The 18,371-nt window shown below is 35.4% G+C and overlaps 1 protein-coding gene across 12 annotated transcripts in view; it reads left to right on the top strand.

The window, feature by feature from the left end:
• The window catches only part of ROBO1 (roundabout guidance receptor 1), a 1,062,925-nt gene that overhangs the window by 311,781 nt on the left and 732,773 nt on the right, over positions 1–18,371 (top strand). For 4 of the 12 annotated variants that reach the window (XM_070597854.1, XM_070597863.1, XM_070597857.1 and 1 more), the window contains exon 1: positions 8,481–8,832. The exons of 3 other annotated variants lie outside the window; for them this stretch is intronic. In XM_070597854.1, the coding sequence (XP_070453955.1) occupies positions 8,724–8,832 (109 nt within the window). In that variant the 5' untranslated portion in view covers positions 8,481–8,723. Of the gene's footprint in view, positions 1–7,459; positions 7,558–8,192; positions 8,833–18,371 lie in introns of those variants that run through there. 5 more of the 12 variants (XM_070597855.1, XM_070597860.1, XM_070597869.1 and 2 more) reach the window with 4 other exon arrangements.

Below are 18,371 nucleotides of genomic sequence, written 5' to 3' on the forward strand. Positions count from 1 at the left end.
GCTATAAGATCTCTTAAGGTCCAACCTCAGAAATCAGACACATCACTTTTGCTGCATTCCATTGGTCAAAACAAGTCACAAGGCTAATCCAAATTCAAGTAGTATTGAGACTCCACCTCTCCATGGAAGGATGGCCAAGGCAACATGTAAATAAGCATTTGGATGGCGGAACTGTTGCAGTCATCTTTGCAAACACTACCACAAACCATTCGGGCTACCCTTTACCCTGATCGATGGCCACGTTCACAATTCTGTACAAAAACATGGATGAAATTCAGGTATTACAAAAGCCTTAGTTGTTAATGGAAAATGAAATTTGGTATGCTAGTCTACATATTTGTTGATGATAAATATTTATTGATTTCAATATTAATACATCTTGTAAAGAGGTTTTCCTTACTTAAGTTGAAGATTCTCTAGTTTACTCTCATTTAACCAGAGCAGTAAATTGATATTTATTCAAGCACTCTTTCTTCATGAATACTGATTACTCAATATTCCTCTGTATATAAACTTTTCAATTTCTCCTATTAATGATAAAATTAGGTCTTTGATTGTTACTTTTCTAAAAATGCAAAATGTCGTAATTCTGAAACACTTGTTCAGGTAGGAAAATAACGATACTTTTAGAGTGGATTAAGTAAAATCTTATGTCATACAAAGTAGCACATTGGTTTTAGTATCGTAAGTATTTATATTTAAGTTCTAGCAGAAGACTTCATTTTTCTGTCAATGCTGTCCTGTTTCTCAGTGGTTTGTTAGAAGGCTAGCAGTACACTTCATGGATAAGAATTGAAAATGCTGGAAGCACTGCATATCATAACAGATAGTTTTGGCCCTCTGCTCCTATTTCATTATGGAAAGATACTAAGGCCAGCCTCCAAAGGTTAGTCTTCCATTTTTTTGAAAATTATTTCATTTAAGGAAGTTCTTAAGCAGTAATATTCCGTTTAAGAATTTTTTGAAAATTATTGAAATTTTCCATTTAAGAAAATTATTCCATTTAAGAAAGTTCTTAAGCAGTAAAATCTTTTTGAAAATATTCCATTTGTGAAAATTATTCCATTTAAGAAAGTTCTTAAGCAGTAATATTCAAACCCAAATGCCAGATATGCTTTGACCAGGGTTTGCCTACGGCTAATGAGACTCCTGCAGAAGGATGACCTGGAGCCTCCTTTTCAGATGCATTTTTGCAGGGAAGTGGCAAGATGAACATCAATTCCCAGATTAACTGGCCCAAACCCTCTCATAGGATTACGCTTTGTAGTAAATTAGACCACAGAATTAGAATTCCAAATAAGCCTTTTTCACTTTAACTAAAATTCTGTGCACAAGAAGGACAGGAAGTTATGGGAGGGGAGCTCACCAGCCACAAGATAAGCAGTTGACAGTCTAGTTTCTTATCATGTTCAAATTATAGTTCTTCTTTTATACAGATACACTTTTAGATTCTACTTGAAAAAAGTGACTTGTCCCCCTGTAGAAGGTGGAGGTTGTGACATGTAAAGGTTGGGAACCTGTGATACTCCAGTCAAGTGACTCCTGCATGTAAGGAGTGCTGATTAAATGAATGACAAGGAGATCTTCTTGTTTGTCTAATTAAGCAGGAAGCATCTATCAATTTGGTGAGGCTGTATCTTTCTATTTATGATGGTGGCGGGCTTCTTCCTCACACCGCCTTGCTCAGAACTTGTAACATTTCCCCCTTGCTCTCAAACTGAATTTCTTGCTCCTCAAATCAGCATCATGTGCTATGTGATGCTAACCTGCGGTTAACTATGGCTTTCTCACAAATGCTGTCTGCTCCAGCCACAGAGGGCCCTCTCGACATGGCCTTACACATGCACATCCTGGTCTCTTCTCTTGCCTTTTTACTCTTGTACTGAATATTCTAACACTTGTCATCATTTGTGCTTGATCAACATTTAATTTTATTCCTGCTTGAGTCAAAACTTTTCACACACATTTCCTTGATACCTAATCAATTTCTCAAAAACTCTTTTAGCATTAAATGTTTCTTGAACTCTTTAGAATCTGATTTGTGTTTTTATGTCTTTTCCTAAGTTTCCTTGCTGTCTGATCAACTAAATCATGACTTTAGGAGCATAGTTATGTCTGATACCTGTTTAGCACCCAACATAGAGTCTCTATCCATCTGTCTATGTATATATGTATCTATTGCTCTCGTATAGTTACCAAAAGAATTTCAGACCTGCTAGTAGCTTATTTCGTATACCTAGGTGCCTAATTAAAAACTTGTTATTAATATTATTTGCGTACAACAGTCCTCTTTATTTGATTGTTAATTTATTCATCCAATTAAGTCATTATTGCCACCATGTATAAATAGCTGTTCTAATTACTGGTTCAAAGAGTGAGAGGCTATCATGGCTGAAGATTTTTTCATTGATCATGGCATTAAGGATAAATAAAATCATTTTTGCAAAATTATTTCCAGCCCACATATATCTTTAGAGATCTACTATACTGAGTCCAATTCAGGTGATATAAAAGTAATAGTGGTTGAGCTTTAGGTTCTCATCCATCTCTAACATGCTACAATACTGTTGATTATTGGAATGTGATACTAAAAAAACAAACAATGGGTGGAATGCTTTTAAGAAATGGGTAATCCTCTTTCATAAGCCATAAAAAGAAATCCACTGGTGTCTCTCTAAAAACCAGGTACCAGAAATAGATTTAGGGCTTCCTGGAGAAAGTAAAAAAAATGAGAACAAGACATCATCACTCACAGTTTTTGATACACCATGTTGATATTCCTCAAAGATGAATAGCATGCCAATGAATCACTATTCATTGAGTCACAGGCTAGTCATTGAATCACTAATCAATAAATCAAAGCCTATTAAGATGTGTTAATGGCCTCATAGCAACCATCCCTTAGAAATAGAGCATTTTATCAAACTCGTAGAAATAGAGACTAGAATGATGGTTACCAGGGGCAAAGGGTAGGGGGTGGGGGAGGAGATATTGGTTAAAGAGTACAAACTTCCACTTATAAGATGAATAAGTCCTAGGAATCTAATGTACAGCATACTGATTATACTTAATAATACTGTATTGTACACTTGAAAAGTTGCTAAGAGAGTAAAGCTTACATGTTGTTACCACAAAAAAGAAATGGTAATTATGTGGCTCAATGCAGGTGTTAGCTAACTCAAGGGTTGTAATCATTTTGCAATATGTAAGTGTACAAAATCAACACATTGTACACCTTAAACTTACACAGTGTTATATGTCAATTATATGTCAACAAAGCTGGGAAAGGATAATTTTGAAAAAAGAAATAGAGCATTTTTTCTAAGACAGCTATGACATTTTTGTAATAATTTGGTTATAAAATATATTCTGAAACCAGATCTTTAAACTAAATGTGCATACCCATCTAGCTGGAATGAAAAATTAGGAACTCTTAGGAACTGTATAAACTGGGGACTATATGCCTGACAAACACATGCAAAGGCAAATTTTCAAAAACGCTTTGCTAGTTAGACAAAACAAAACAAATCTGTAGTGTTAATTAGAATAAAGTTCTGCCAATTGATGTCCCTCACATTAATATATTTTCACCTGACCCCATTCGGGTAAAGGAGATTAAAGCGATGTGGTTGATTGGAGTTATGACCGCAGCCATGGCCTTTACCAACCAGCTGATGTGAGAATCACAATTATGATTTTGGAATTAGTTGTGATGAAAATAAATGAGTGGGCTGTTGTGACCCAGGCCAGAGGAGCTATCTATTGCTATGCAGTAAATTACCCTCAAAGTTCAGGAGCTTAAAACAACAAACATCTTGTTATCTGGTATAGTTTCTGAGAATCAGGAACCTGGAGCAGCTTAGCTGATAGTTTTAGCGAAGGGTCTCTCGTGAAGTTGCAGTCAAGCTGTTATCCAGGGCTACAGTCACCCAGGGCTATCAGCTCACTCACGTGATTGTTGGTAGACCTCAGCTGCTCGCTGGCTGTTGTATATACCTCAGTCTCTTGCTGTATGACCCTGTCCATAAGCTGCCTGAGTGTCCCCCAGTATGGCTGCTGACTTCTCCCGAGTGAAGGGTCAAAAAGAGAGAGAAAGGCCCAGAAGGAAATCCCAGTGTCTTTTACAACCTAGTCTCAGAGTTGCACCATCACTTCCTCCTAATTTTCAATATCATCCCAGTCCACACTCAGGAATGGGAATTAATGTCCACCTCTTGAAGGAAAAAATATTAAAGAATTTGTGGGAAGATTTTAAGACTACCACAGGAGCTCTTCTATTTTCTAATTTAGATATTTGATGTTGGGAAAGTATTTTAACCTCTCAAACTTTGGGGGTTTTGTTTGTTTGTTTATTGTGGGGTTTTGAACTGAAAAAGTATGAATAATCAGCCAAATTCTGCAAAACTGGTTTGAGGATTATTGGAGGAAATGTTTATACAAGCAATTTGCAAGGCTCCATAGGAATACAATACATCTTTTAATAGCATCTGAACTTGTAGTCAGCACGAATGTTATCCCCTAGACAGGTGCATTTTCCTATAAAACATGGTATGGAGATATCTCACACGTTATTGTTGATTTATAGTTCAAGAAGTAACCACTAGTATTACATTGGTTGGGCAATACTGTCTATAACTGACAATTACGAGTGCATGGTTCTTAAACAAAGCAACATCAAGTCTTATCAATTTTATTTCTATCAAATCCATCCATCTGTTCAGCTCTACTGCAGAACCCTACCGAGGCAGTTATCAACTCACGCCCAGGTTGCCGCAACAGGCTTTAACTGGTTTTGCACTTACAACTCTTATTCCTCCAAACCCATTGACCACGTTATAGCCATTGTGCTTTATTTAATTCAAATCTTCCTTACGTGAGAATTAAAATTTTCATAGGTTGTAGGCAAATATGCCAATTGTAAGTAGATTTCAGGTCTTGTTTTTTATAGTGGTGTGTATTTTGCTCTTTCTCACGCAACTTTCTATATCCCTTCCCTATCTGGTTGGAAGTAATAGTGACGTTTTGGAAAGTTATTTAATAAAGGCAAGAACATTAAGTTTAAAAGACTGTTGGTCACCTTTGCTCCCCAAATCTGCTTAGATAGCTCCACTCCAAAATGTTTATCCCAGAAACCTAACAGTAATCTTGAAACCATTTTGCCTCTCTCTCTATGTGGTGTTCATCAGCCAATCTTGTTGATTCTGCCAACAGAATATATTTCTAATCTATTTTTTTCATATAGTAGTTTTCATTTCTATAGTATGTTTTTCACTTCCAGACCCCAACTGAAAAGGTTTCTACCTATCTCTGTAGCTACACTTTCATCCTAACATGTGCCAAGCTCCTTTATGCCCGAGAGATTTTTGCATAAACTTTCTGTCTGGCTGAACCTAATTTCTGCTTTTCCCGTTTTTGCCTTGTATGTGCTTATTTATCCTATCTCTGCTTATGCACCACTTCCTCAATGAACCTTCAAGTCCCCTATAATCTTTTTGAAATCTTCCCCTTCACCTCATTACAGGTGCAACTTAAAAGTATGTAACTAACACTGGGATTTTATTATACATTGTCTATTTCCACTCACTAGAATATCAACTGCGTGAGGGCAGTGACCCCATCTATTGATTCATTGCAACTCCTCAGTAATTAGCTTAGTGCCTGACACATGTTGGGTACTCAGAAAACATTTGCCAAATGAGTGAATAACAGGAGGCTATTGACACTCCCATTAACTTTTGTGAGTCAGGGTTTATTTGTTAGGTTGGTCGCCATGATGGTACTGATCAGTTTCATTTAGGAAGCATGAGATTGCTCAACTCCATTGGCTCAGACCAGAGTGCTTTTGCACAGCCAAGTGGAAGGAGTGCTTGGAGCAGGAAGGAAGTGAAGGCGCAGAAATGCACTTTGCCTATTTCATGTTTTAAGTTGAAATAGCTATGGACATGTGGAATTTAGGATGTGACTGCCAAATAACTGGCTTTGTACCAATTCATAATTTTAGAGCAGACTAAGCCCATCTGCTGATAATCTTCATTGCCTGTATCTTAAAAAAGTGTGCAGCTTTGAAAGCTGGTCTTAGAATGTGTTTGCAGATTTGAAAGCTGGTCTTCCAATATAACTAGGCTTTCTTATTTATCTGTAACATCTTGTAATACTAATGGCCAAGGAAAGCAAATGACAGCATACAAATAAATACATATCCCATATTTTTAATTGCTCCCCTTTGGTGATCTTCCAATTCTTAACCACCTAAAAGTTAATACCGAGTACAAGCGTTGAGCTGTTACTAATGTAGTGTGGATTATAGGACACTGATGTGCTGCTTTTATTTGATGGTTATGATTAATTTTAACTGAAAGGGAGTAAATATAAGTAGGATTTCCTGTTTATCTGTAATATCTTGTAATACTAATGATCAAGAAAAGCAAATTACAGCATATACTTAAATACATGTCCAGTGCATGAAAGAAGTTATCCTGGCTGTTTTAATGAGTCATATTTTAGTTTTAAAATTTACCAACTTAAATTAATAGCCATAATTTAGGAAAAATGTACTGTCAGTTCAACAACTCTTGATGATTTTCTTCTATGTACAGTAATCATTACTGAACTTAGGGGTGTAAGGAAAATATGATACAATCAGGCCCACAATGAGCTATACACCTAGTGTTGACACACACACACACACACCCACTTAAACTTTAAAATAATGTGCTAAGATCTCCACTTCCAGGTGACTAAGTCATGAGAAAAATGGATAATTGTGTCCGAGAAAGTTTGAGAAGATAAACTTCTGCTAAGTCATTAAGCACTAATAGGATTACAGAAAGTAGAGATGGGAAAAAGGTATTTTAAGGAGAAAGATAATACGTAAAAAGACACAGTCTGAAAGTTCATGTTGTTTTAGAGAATAAGGAGTTTCCTCGTATGGTTAGATTTTATAGCTCATAGTAGGAATGATAAAAAAAAAAAAAAAAAAGGATTCCTTAATGCCTCCAGATAGCCAGGTATTTTCTTCTCTGTGATTCCACAGAAATTCCATGTGGATTTTCATTGCGTTGATCATATCACATGAAAAATTATCTGCTTAAATATGTCTCTCCCTTTAAACTATGAGTTTATTTAATGGATGTTTATTATTAATAATATATCCAATACATTGTAAACATTCAAGGAATATTTCTTGCATCAATGAGTCTGGAAAATTTAAGTTAAAAGCAGATTCAGAATGCTCGGCCATATATGACTAGTTAAGAAGTTTAGAATTGTATCACTTTCGCTTTAAAAATTAGGAGATTCCTAATCTGAATTTCTAGCTTCTCCTTAAATTTTGAAACATCTGGCAACTCGGAATCTGTATCACGTGGCAACATCCGGCTGAAGTTGAATGGCAGCTGCCACTTTTCCCAGGGCACATCACCACAATCCCCACCTCCCCCTCTCGTCTTCCACCCAGCCTATTTCACCAATTTCTGGTGCCTGCTTCACTGCTGTAGACCTTTCTTTCTTTTTCCTCTGCTGCAGTACAGGGACTAACAGTAAACAGCACATTCTCAGGTATGTGTTTTAGAAATATGTTTTGGCAGCTGTGTGAGCTATTAAAATGTAGAAGTCAGTCAAGTTGTAGAATATTATTCTGTGTTTAGCAGTATCTTAAAATAGCTTTATATGCTTGTTAAACTAAATGTATGTATATTATTGTTCTATAATGTTCTTATAAGCATAAAATTATTTTTATTATTAAAAAAATAAACTTGGTCTCAAAGTGAAGGCTAGCATCTTAGGTCATTACAATGTAGTTCCAAAATAATCGAGACAGTGTTGCGGTGGGAAATACACTTAAAACAGAGAATTCTAATTTGCCAAAATATCTGCTCAGCTCATGAGATGATAAAAATCATTCTGCAGGAAACAGGAGAGGTGGACGATACCAACATGTATTTACAAAGCAGACAAGTGTTTATGATGCAATGCAGATAATCTTTGAATGTAAAATATTCATTACATTTTGCCTGCTTCATGGATTTGGGCTATTTCTGGCAGACTGTCTTTTTACACTATTCTCTGACTATAAAAATCACAGTACGAGCTAAGAAGGAAAGACGATTGTTTACCACTCCCTTTTTTCAGAAGTATTTTTATCATGTCTTAGCAGCAGATATTTATACATCTAATCCTTTCTCCAAAACGTTAGATAGAGCTTTGAGAACACGTGGGGTTTTTTTTTTTCCTTTCCTTAACAACCACCTCTGTTTGAAATGAGGTGTGTTAGCACTGCCAAAATTAAATATTCAGATTCATCAAGTACTATAATCTGGGTACAGAATGGGTAGGTGGGAAAATGCTGAAATCTCAGCTTCTTCCTCTTATCGTGTTCTGAAAAATGTTGACAAACATTGGGAAGAAGTGAGAGTTGGCAGGAGCAGGATAGGAACTGAGAGCTGAGGAAGACCAGAGGGAGCTGTCAGCTTCTCTCTCCTGACATTTTGCTTATGTATAGGGGAAGACTTTACATCCCTCCTAATTTTTTTAAAACATTCCCTGCATAATTCAAATGGAAAGCCTGATGAAACATACCTGCTTTGTAAAAATTTAAGGAAAAACAGTGTTTTTGCATTTCTGCTGAATAAAATGACAGGATTGGCTCCAGGTTTCTGTTCTCAGTAAAAAGCCTTCAGGTTCGTCTGTGACAGGACTCTGCATAGAGGTTATTTTCACCTGGCATGGCTGTGCTGTTACTGACGCTGCTGCTCTCGATGGCAGAAATAACTTCTCCTGTGGGTATCTCGGGCAAAATAAAAGCTGGGTCAAGGTGGAGAGGTGAAAAGAATCGTGAGTAACCAAGATTTTTTACTCTGGGTGCATTTCTTTCTTTCTTCTTTATATTTAAGAATGCATCGGGTCTGCCTAGCTTTGCAGTTCACAGCATTTGCAAGAGGTTGTTTTAAGATTTAAAAATAATTTTACACATTAAATATGCTTGCACAATAAATGGGCTCTGCCTCCTGTGGGCTCCACACATCTGCAATATTGTTCTGGATTTCATTATAAGACTTTTGCTTGTCTTTTCTAGTTAACTTACAATTCCTGAGACTTGTAAAGACTGAGCAGGTAGAGCCAAAGGCCATGTATGTAAGTTACCATTACATTTTCTACATAAAGTTCAAATATGTTGCTGACATTTGTTGATATTCAGATAAGCTATGTAATAAAATTCCCTACTTCTAACCATTTTATTCTGACGGTAACAAGAAAGGAAAACTAGAAATAGTGAATGTCATAAGAAGTCTGATTTGAATAACTTAAGAGTTGATGCTACATAATTGGGACTTGCAGGCTAATAAATATATTACCCTTTAGAGTCACTAACTTTGCTCTGGATGGAAATGCAGAACTTCTAAATTTCACTACTAAATGTGTTTCGGTATTTAAGGCATATAGTAGTAAACTGCTCTTTTGTTTTTAGAACCAAATTTGTTTCCGGTATCATTACAGGAGAAGGAAATGGATTGGACATTTGCCTCCCTTTGAGCTAACTGGCCAGATCCAGCCACTGTCTTTTCTCCCTTTTACCATCCCATAGGCTGCCACAGGTGGAAGGGTCCCACTTTTATGTGTGTGTGTGTGTGTCTAGAAAGCTTAGAAGTAGATATATTCTTCTCCAAGTTTAGAAGTAGATGCATTACCCTTCTCTACATCTCTCTTCAAAAAAAGAAATATAGAAATGGTCCCAGGAATCTGTTTGGAGAAGGGGAATGCCTCCTTTAAAATATCATTGAATGCTCAGGGGAGGCATGCCAATAAACTTACTTTACCGAAACTTTCTCCAGAAAGTTCAAAGTAAGCTCAAAGGTAATTGCTAAGCTTATGACTTGTTTTAATCATGCCTTTGCCCCACTTATGGTTCTGTTTTATTTACTTGAGTGGGAGTTGGAATGCTCTGATGGATTGCAATGGGGTCTGGAAGCCATAGATGCTGGAAAAGTTATAGATTTAACTTGCTCAGCTTCCAATTGAATTTCTCAGTAATCAATTATTACTGGCCTTTTATCTTCCTTTCTCTCTTTTCTTTCTATTTCCTTTAATCTCTCTTTTTTGCCTCCTTCTTGTGATTGAGAAAAGGTATACCTATAGATGTGATATTTAAACCATCCAGAAATAGTAAATGATTAGTCTTACTGAGCATTTTTTCTCTGGATATCCAGGTTGCCTTGATGTTCTCCCTTGCTGTTCTAAGGTGGAACCATGAAGTCTAAATTTTGTATTCCTCCTGGTGAATACTAAGGGAGGAATTCATTCCTCCCCTAAGTCCAAGATTCATCAGTTTTACTACACTCTTTGGACTTAAATCTAATCTCTCTAGTCCATAATATTTGTTATAATTTTTACCTATCTAGCCTTAGAAGTATATAATATTTTCATATGCATAAATGAAAATCCATCCAAAGTAATCTCATGATAAGCAAGGACGGCTATGACTACTTCCACCTAAAGAAGAGGGAACAGTTATATACCAAAAAGTTAAATGACTTACTCTAGAACATTCACCCAGTTAATTTATAGACAAAGCTCTATATTCAGAGTGTTTAGACTTCAAATTCAGCATTCTTTCCATTGCACAAAGCACCCTCAGAGAAAAATCTGACTGTGGGAAATACAGACCCCACTTCCTGAGTCAGCTTTGGGTCCATTTTTAAAACAATAGCCTCAAAATTAATCAGTTTGAGGATAATCAAGATGTTTCTTTTTCATATCGGCACCCCCCAAAGTCTTTATTCTGATTGGACGTAAATAAATATCTCTAGAGGACCAGTCGCAAAGTAGAAATAGCCAGTTTGAGAATTTCCAAACTTTTAAAAAATTATTTTTAATGAAATAATTCTTGGAAAAAATTGGGGATAGGGATGGGGTGGGAAAAATGGGTGACTGAACTGTAATTTGCTATATTAGGACCACTATGGTGGTCTTCAATGCCAAAAAATCAACAGGGTAGAGAGCAATACAAAATCTTAACCTCTTGTCTTCAACATTTTGTTTTTCAAATATATTTCTGGGGAACACAAAATTGAGTAATCTACACATTGAAGAGTTTTGGTGAAAAGAGCTGAGGCAATTCATTGAGAATTTCTCAATTAAGAGAATCCATGTTGGGATACGGATCAGTTGATGCCCAACAATGAGTAAATTGTGATAGAAAGCTTTCATTCAACGTAATAGATATACTTTGAGGGAATTTGTGAAATATATTTAGAGGGATATTCAATCTTCTAATGAATTGAGAGTTATGTAATATACTTAAAATGGTAGTGATAAAAGTCGAGGTAAAAAATCTCAATCAGAATTTCTAATTTTCAAAGAACAGATTAGCGGTTACCAAAGAGGAAGGGGATGGGAGGAGGGTGAGAGGGTAAAGGAACACATATGTATGGTGATGGATGGAAACTAGACTTTTAGTAGTGAACACGATGCAGTCTATAGAGAAGCTGAAATATAATGATGTACACCTAAAATTTACAGTGTTATAAACCAAAATGACCTCAACAAAATAATAATAATAATAATAATAATAATAGAAAAAGAATTTCTAATTTTCAAAGAATGTCAAGTCACAGCTTTTGGTTTGGATTTGAATGTCTAAGGAAATTTATATTCTTTTTTGCCTATATCAGAGACTTTATTGATTTTTTTGGTCATATTCTATTTGTGGACTTCTGAAAGCATAAAAAGACTTCAGAGACTGTTAAAGACATTCCTCTACTTCAAAATGGATTGCATTTATGTTCTTTGAGAGATTTTAGTGTCGTTAAATGCTTGCTTACTTTTTTTTCAGTAACTAGAACTTGATAATTTAGTATTTATCCAACTTTTTGTATCTGTTTATAATTTTGCCTATTTCTTGAAATTGGGAACTCCAGAAAAAGACTCCTTGTATCATTTTCAGCAGCTAGTAGAAATCCTGACACACTGTAGAAACTCAATGAGTATTTGTTTAAATACATGGACACTTCTAAAATAGCAATCAAATGTGAGAGTATAAATTAATATATCATTTAGGAAATTCTTTGAAATATGTAAAATTATTGAATATAGCCTTATTGTTTGACAAAAGTATTTATGTACAAAGAGTTCCATCAAAATATTATTGCAAAAGATATACATAAATGTATAATATATAAAGAGAGTTAAGTAAATATAGTAGATGCTGTAGAATAATCATTTTCAAACATTAAAAGTGATTTTTAAGAAATAGTGCTTGAAAAAAATGCTTAAAATGTAACATTTGGGGAGAAAAGCCTGTACAGATTTATGTACATTATGATTCAAAATAAGAACACATAAAAACCTTCTTAGATTAAAAAGAACTGCCTGCCATATAACTCTCACTCCCCTCGTCTTGTTAGTCATAGCACTTATCATTATCTAGGTTTATATCATGTATTTATTTGTATGTGTATTTCTCCACCAATGGAATATAAACTTTGAGAAGGCAAGAATTCTGTCTCTCTTGTTAATGTTCCTTTCCTCAGCTTTAGTAAAGAACCTAAGAAATACATTTATTCAATGAATATTTATTGATTGAATGTTGCATGAAGAGAAAATCAATTAAAAACAAATGCTCCAAATTAAGAAGAGTTTTATTTAGGTAATGTGACTATATATAATCTCCACTTATTTTTAAACTACTTTGTAAAGCTTTTCTTAATCTTTTTAAAAATAAACATATTAGGCTTTTCGTGTGTGTGTGGGGGTGTGTGTGTGTATGAGGAAGATTAGGCCTGAGCTAACATCTGTGCCAATCTTCCTCTTTGTATGTGGGATGCCTCCACAGCATGGCTAGTAGTGGAGCAGGTCCGCTCCCAGGATCCAAACCTCTGACCCTGGACCACCGAAGTGGAGCACAGGAAACTTTAACCACTTGGCCATGGGGCTGGGTCCCTAGTTTATTCTTAAAAAGGTTGCCATACCATCCACAGAAAAGACTGGATCATAGACATAGCATATATATATAGATTTAATTCTTTAGATTAATTTAGTAGATATTTTTTAAAGAAAAAATTAAATCTCTAGTTCACAGAACCCCAACAACAGGACAAGGAAAAATAATAGACTTAAAACATTGGTAATAGATGTGCAGTAACTTCACTGGATAGCAAAGGTTAATGATATATGTCCCTTGGTTTATAAAATGTGCTTAACTTTACCTTCCTCAGTCTTTAGAGTAGATAACAATTTAACAATAAATCAAACATTGTAGTCCCTACTTACCTTATTATTTTGCAATAAAATTTAAGAATGTTTTTAGTGCCGTCTAGTGGATTCTGACTCCTAGCACCCCTGTGCCCAGCGGAGTGGAACCCTGCCCAGTTTTTTGTGCCATCCTCTCACCTTCTGGCGCTGTTTCAGACAATGCTGCACTGCTATTCACAGGGTGTTTATGGCCAATTATTTCAGAAGAGGTTGGTCAGGTCCTTCTTCCTAGACTGTCTTAGTCTGGAAATGCCACTGAAACCTGTCCACCATGGATGACCCTGCTGGTATTTGAAATCCTGGTGGCACCACTTTCAACATCCCAGCCACATACACCCACTACAGTATGACAATCCACAGACAGATGGAGTGGTTCCTTGACCAGGTAATCAACCTGGACCACAGGGGGAGCCCTGGAACTTAACGACTAGACCACCAATTTATGAATGAGGATTTATTAAGACTTTATCTTTTCTAAACACATCGTGTAGAAATTAAAAAACAAAAAAACAAAAAAAGCTCCAGTAATGGACTCTACTGGGGAAAGAGTCTAATCTGTTAAAAATAATATCTGTTAAATAATAATCTAAGCAGGGAAGAACACAGAAAGAAAATCAGTGTCAGAATGAAATGAAGTATGCAAGAAGGACTTACAATTTTGTTAAGGAATTAATATCTGTTCTTCAGATTCACACAAGTGGAACTCAGTACAATGTGTCATACGTTTGTATCTCTTATTCTTTCCCCAAAATTTATATAGGCAGAATTTCAATATATAACAGGGGGAAAAGTTTCTAGTATTTTTTCAACAAGATAAGGCACTAAAACTGTGAATCTATGTATACCATCTATTTATTGCCACCTCTAAATGGCCACATGAGGAGTATAAACATCCACACAGTCTCCTCTATTCTACAATTTCAGATTTCAAGAAATGTGTTGGTAATTTCATGTTTCTACTTCCCTATCAAATTTTCAAATGGAATTCTACAAAACTAAAATGAAATAAAAAAAGGATTATGTATAAAGAAAAAAAGACTTGGATAACATTATTAAAAGTCTAATTTAATCAGAAAATTCCCAGAACCTTTATGGAAGTGCTCCAAATGTGAACTTTATTGTTGCCCTTAAACTTGTAAACTAACACACCTGATGCTTAACCCGTTCCACTCATTTACAGAACCTTCCACTACTGCCACACTCAGACACACACACATACACACTGCAACTTCCCTTTAAGATGCCAAAACTTCTATCCTCTGAAAAAAAACAAAGCCTTCATAAATATACCACAATGCATTTCTTATTTTGAAATTTTATTTTTAACATCCTATCTCAATATTTTCAAATGAACTCTCCACAGTTATTGTTAACCATCTGCTCCTTTTCTTCTGTTACTGGCCACAGGTCAAGTGTTTCTTGTAGAAAATTTTTGAAACATTAGAATTAGTCAGGGCAGGGTCCTTCAGAGATTTTTAAATAACTTTTTAAAATCTTTTAAAAAACTTAGCTAAAAAATTGCTCTTTCTCCAATTTTATGTTTCATTTTTGCCACTTTATTGACAATATCATACACTACGAAACCCCTAAGAGCTTGATACTGCAAAACAGTTTTTAACTCTCCTTTTGGAGGATTAGTTTTATAAACCTAGGAGCAATTTAAATAGGCTTACAATTTTTTATTGAAAAACAGTTGCTTCACTCTTAATCTTTGTCTCTTCTCTTTCCCAACTCTTCACAATTTATGAGTTTTTGAAAAATACATCTTGTAAAGAAATACCATGTTTGATAAGTTAAAATAGTATATAGCTTTAATCAACAATATAAACTTACAAAAGAATGTCTTTCCTATTTCTTATTCCTTTTTCATAACCCAATGAGAAAGTATTCTTGCAATATTGATCAAATAATGAGATTGATACCGAAAAGCAGTAGATTTATGGTGAACTAAAGTATAACCAGTGAGTTACCTACGGGCAAAGATTAGTATCCAAGATACACAAAAACACAGCCTGAAGCAAACAGTACAATACAGACAACTGGGAAACATGAGAAACTGGTAGGATTTGCCAGGGAGCAGCCACAGGTGTGATTGGGCCCTATCAGAGAAAGAGCATAATGTGCTTCCTTGAAGATTAAAAGGCAGAACTGGATGTCATAACATAGGACTGACACCGTACCCTCTTCAGAACAAATCTCTCTTCTGCCACCATATGAGCTACCAGTTACAATCAGAGGGTAGAGCTCTCTTTCCTTATGTTAGCAAAGTTCATGGAACCCAAGAGGATTATCTTTATATCATGATAACTTAACGATGTACAATAAGTCATAGTGAAACTCTTGAAAGCACACTACATTTCTTTCTATGGAGAGCAATACAGTGTTGCATGTCCACAATCATTTGTAATGTGAGACTTTTGGAAGAACTAATGTGTCTCTCCCACTAATTCTCTGTACATTAGAGCTGAAATGAATGTCCATAATTTTAGTGAGACCATTCAAGCACTTACCTTTCAGCTCAAGGTGATGAATAATTAGAATATTTAAACTATTATTTCCTAATACAAGAAAGGTACAAAGAGACTTTTTAATAGTTATACCAAGAAAAGAACTGAAATAAAATGAATGTGACTACACATGTGTGTTTAGTTACTTTGTTTCTGTATGATAAGATACACTTGAGCTAAAGACATTTAGCATTTATTAGAGTAATATTTTAAAAATACCAATAATTTCATTGTACTCTAGTTTTATTAAATGGACCTGGTAAGTATATGCTTTATAGACAATGAAATTATTAATGTAACAACACAGGCCTGTTCTTCCTGTGTCCCTTCCCATTTGCTCAATACTTGATTGTACAGAAAACCAAGTTTAACTGATGGCAGAATATGAGCTGCTTTCAAGGGTGGACACCAAATCATTATCCCTACTCAGGAGGAACTCTAGGAGAGTAGCTACATGAAACCAACTTAGTTTCATTCTGTTTCTCCAGAGTGCTCTGCCTGTTCTCTGAGGATGAGTACAAACACCAGATGATAGACAAGGACTTTACAGTTAGTTAAATTTGTAAGATTGAAACTTCAATTGGAGCTTGCCTATTTTCTATTTTGTATTTCTCTGAGTCTCTAACAGTTGTGCTAATATATATGCCGTATTTATATGTAGATGTATATATATATATAGTTGTGTTATGTGTATATATAGTTGTGTTAATATATACACCCAAATGTAGAGAAGACAAGAGTTATAGAAGATTATTTCATCCATAGTTGTGCCACAAAGGTCAAAAACTTAAAGCTGTAGCAGATGAAGAGAGGGTAAATTCCTTGATAGATGCATTCCACTGTAACTTTGTTCCCTCAAGTTCCCTTAATCTCAAGTCTGGGAACCAGGAGGAAGCACTCAGCTGTTCCACAGATACTTAGGAAAACAGCTGAACTCAGCTGTCACACACATGAATAGAAAAGCAATTTCCCAGGTAATCCATTCTCAAACCATTCCATATTGAAGGGTTAACATTCTACAGGGGCAGGATGTCAAAATAATTGAAAAAACAACAACTTTGGTTCCAACTTGATAAAAGTGATAGGAATGAAATGTCTACAAATATAAAAACATGAGTAATCCAACAGGAGGAACGAGCTAATGTTTGTAACGTCGGTTTTGGTAAATCCAGCTTTCATCCTGGATTTGCCATAGAGAAATGACCCAAAATTAGTCCAGCATGATGATTTTAACTAACTCCTTTATAATTTCAAATATAATTTTTGGTTCTAACAAATTTGCTCATAAATTTGAAGGAGACTGAAAGAAAGGATAAGATTTTTTTCTCTCATCTTATGGTACAGATGTGAGCCAACAAATTTGGCAATGTATATTATTTCTGTCAATGGACTACTATTTTCCAATTGACTTTGATTTTAAAATTAGTGATCTGAACTCATGTAAATTTATCCCAAAGGTATAGTAAAACCACACCCAAGAATATCATGTCTTTGAAAACTTGTTATTTTGAAAAAGAGACAAGTTCAAAATTTTGCTGTTTGCTAGTCCTCCTTAGAAGCTACCTATTATTTGCCATTGGAAATTGTTCTTAGGTTACAGAAGCATTAAAAATTTTTATGTGCTAGGGCTCAGTTAGTTTTGGGCAGTGCAATGAAGTAGAACAGCATGCTTAAGGAAATGTGGTGATGAATTTATCACTGCTGTAACTTGTCCAAAATCCCTGCCAAAGTAGCCACATTTTTTTCTCGGAATCTGTTCACCATTCTCACCATGAAGATTTTCACACTACATGTCAGTTTGGTATCGTTTAATTAACGTAAGAAAATGCTGAACAGGCTCAACAGTGGTACAGTCTTGGTTCATCTCTCACTTTTACCATGAGGAAAAGAATCCTTGAAATTATTAGAGTTAAATTCCCAGTCTTGTGCAACCAGAAGGACCTACAACTAGAATATACTACCATGTACTGGGGGACTTTGGGGAGAAGAAAAAGAAACAAAAGAGACGATTCACAGCAGATGTTAGCTCAGGTGCCAATCTTTAAAAAAAGAAAGCTTCTAGTCTTGTTACAACACTTTTTGAATCAGAGAAAAATAGGGACAAAGGGAAGGAATGCAAGTCCTTTGTGACGTAAGGCTGTATAATTTAGAAGTGGATTGAGGGAGACTGAGCGATAATTTGAAGACATTTAGGCAGCCGATTAACCTGAAGCATTTAATGGCTAAATCATCACAGAGTGGCACTGTAACCTGAACAAAGTTTATGGGCAAGAAGGCTATGAGCTCCCCCAGAAATTTCATCAGCCACTGCCAAGGAAATTTCTTCTTCAATAAATGAGGTCATCATGAAAAGAATATCAACATCATTTCCCATGAAAAGTAATTCGTAATTTAGAGTAAAGGTATTACGTCCAATAATACCTTTGGACATTATTATTATTGGATAATGGTCCAATATTATCCAATAATGGTCAGGCCAAACCCAAATTTAGTTTTGGGGAAAGCAGTTAAGATGTCTTCAGTGTGTTTCAAAATCATTATATCATAGGGAGTCCATAAGAGCAGGTACCCTGGAAACAGATGTACCAAGGTCCAAATCCAGGCCTTCCTGCTATG

This window comes from Equus przewalskii, chromosome 27, assembly GCF_037783145.1.
Source record: "Equus przewalskii isolate Varuska chromosome 27, EquPr2, whole genome shotgun sequence".
In the NCBI taxonomy this organism is placed as follows: domain Eukaryota; kingdom Metazoa; phylum Chordata; class Mammalia; order Perissodactyla; family Equidae; genus Equus; species Equus przewalskii.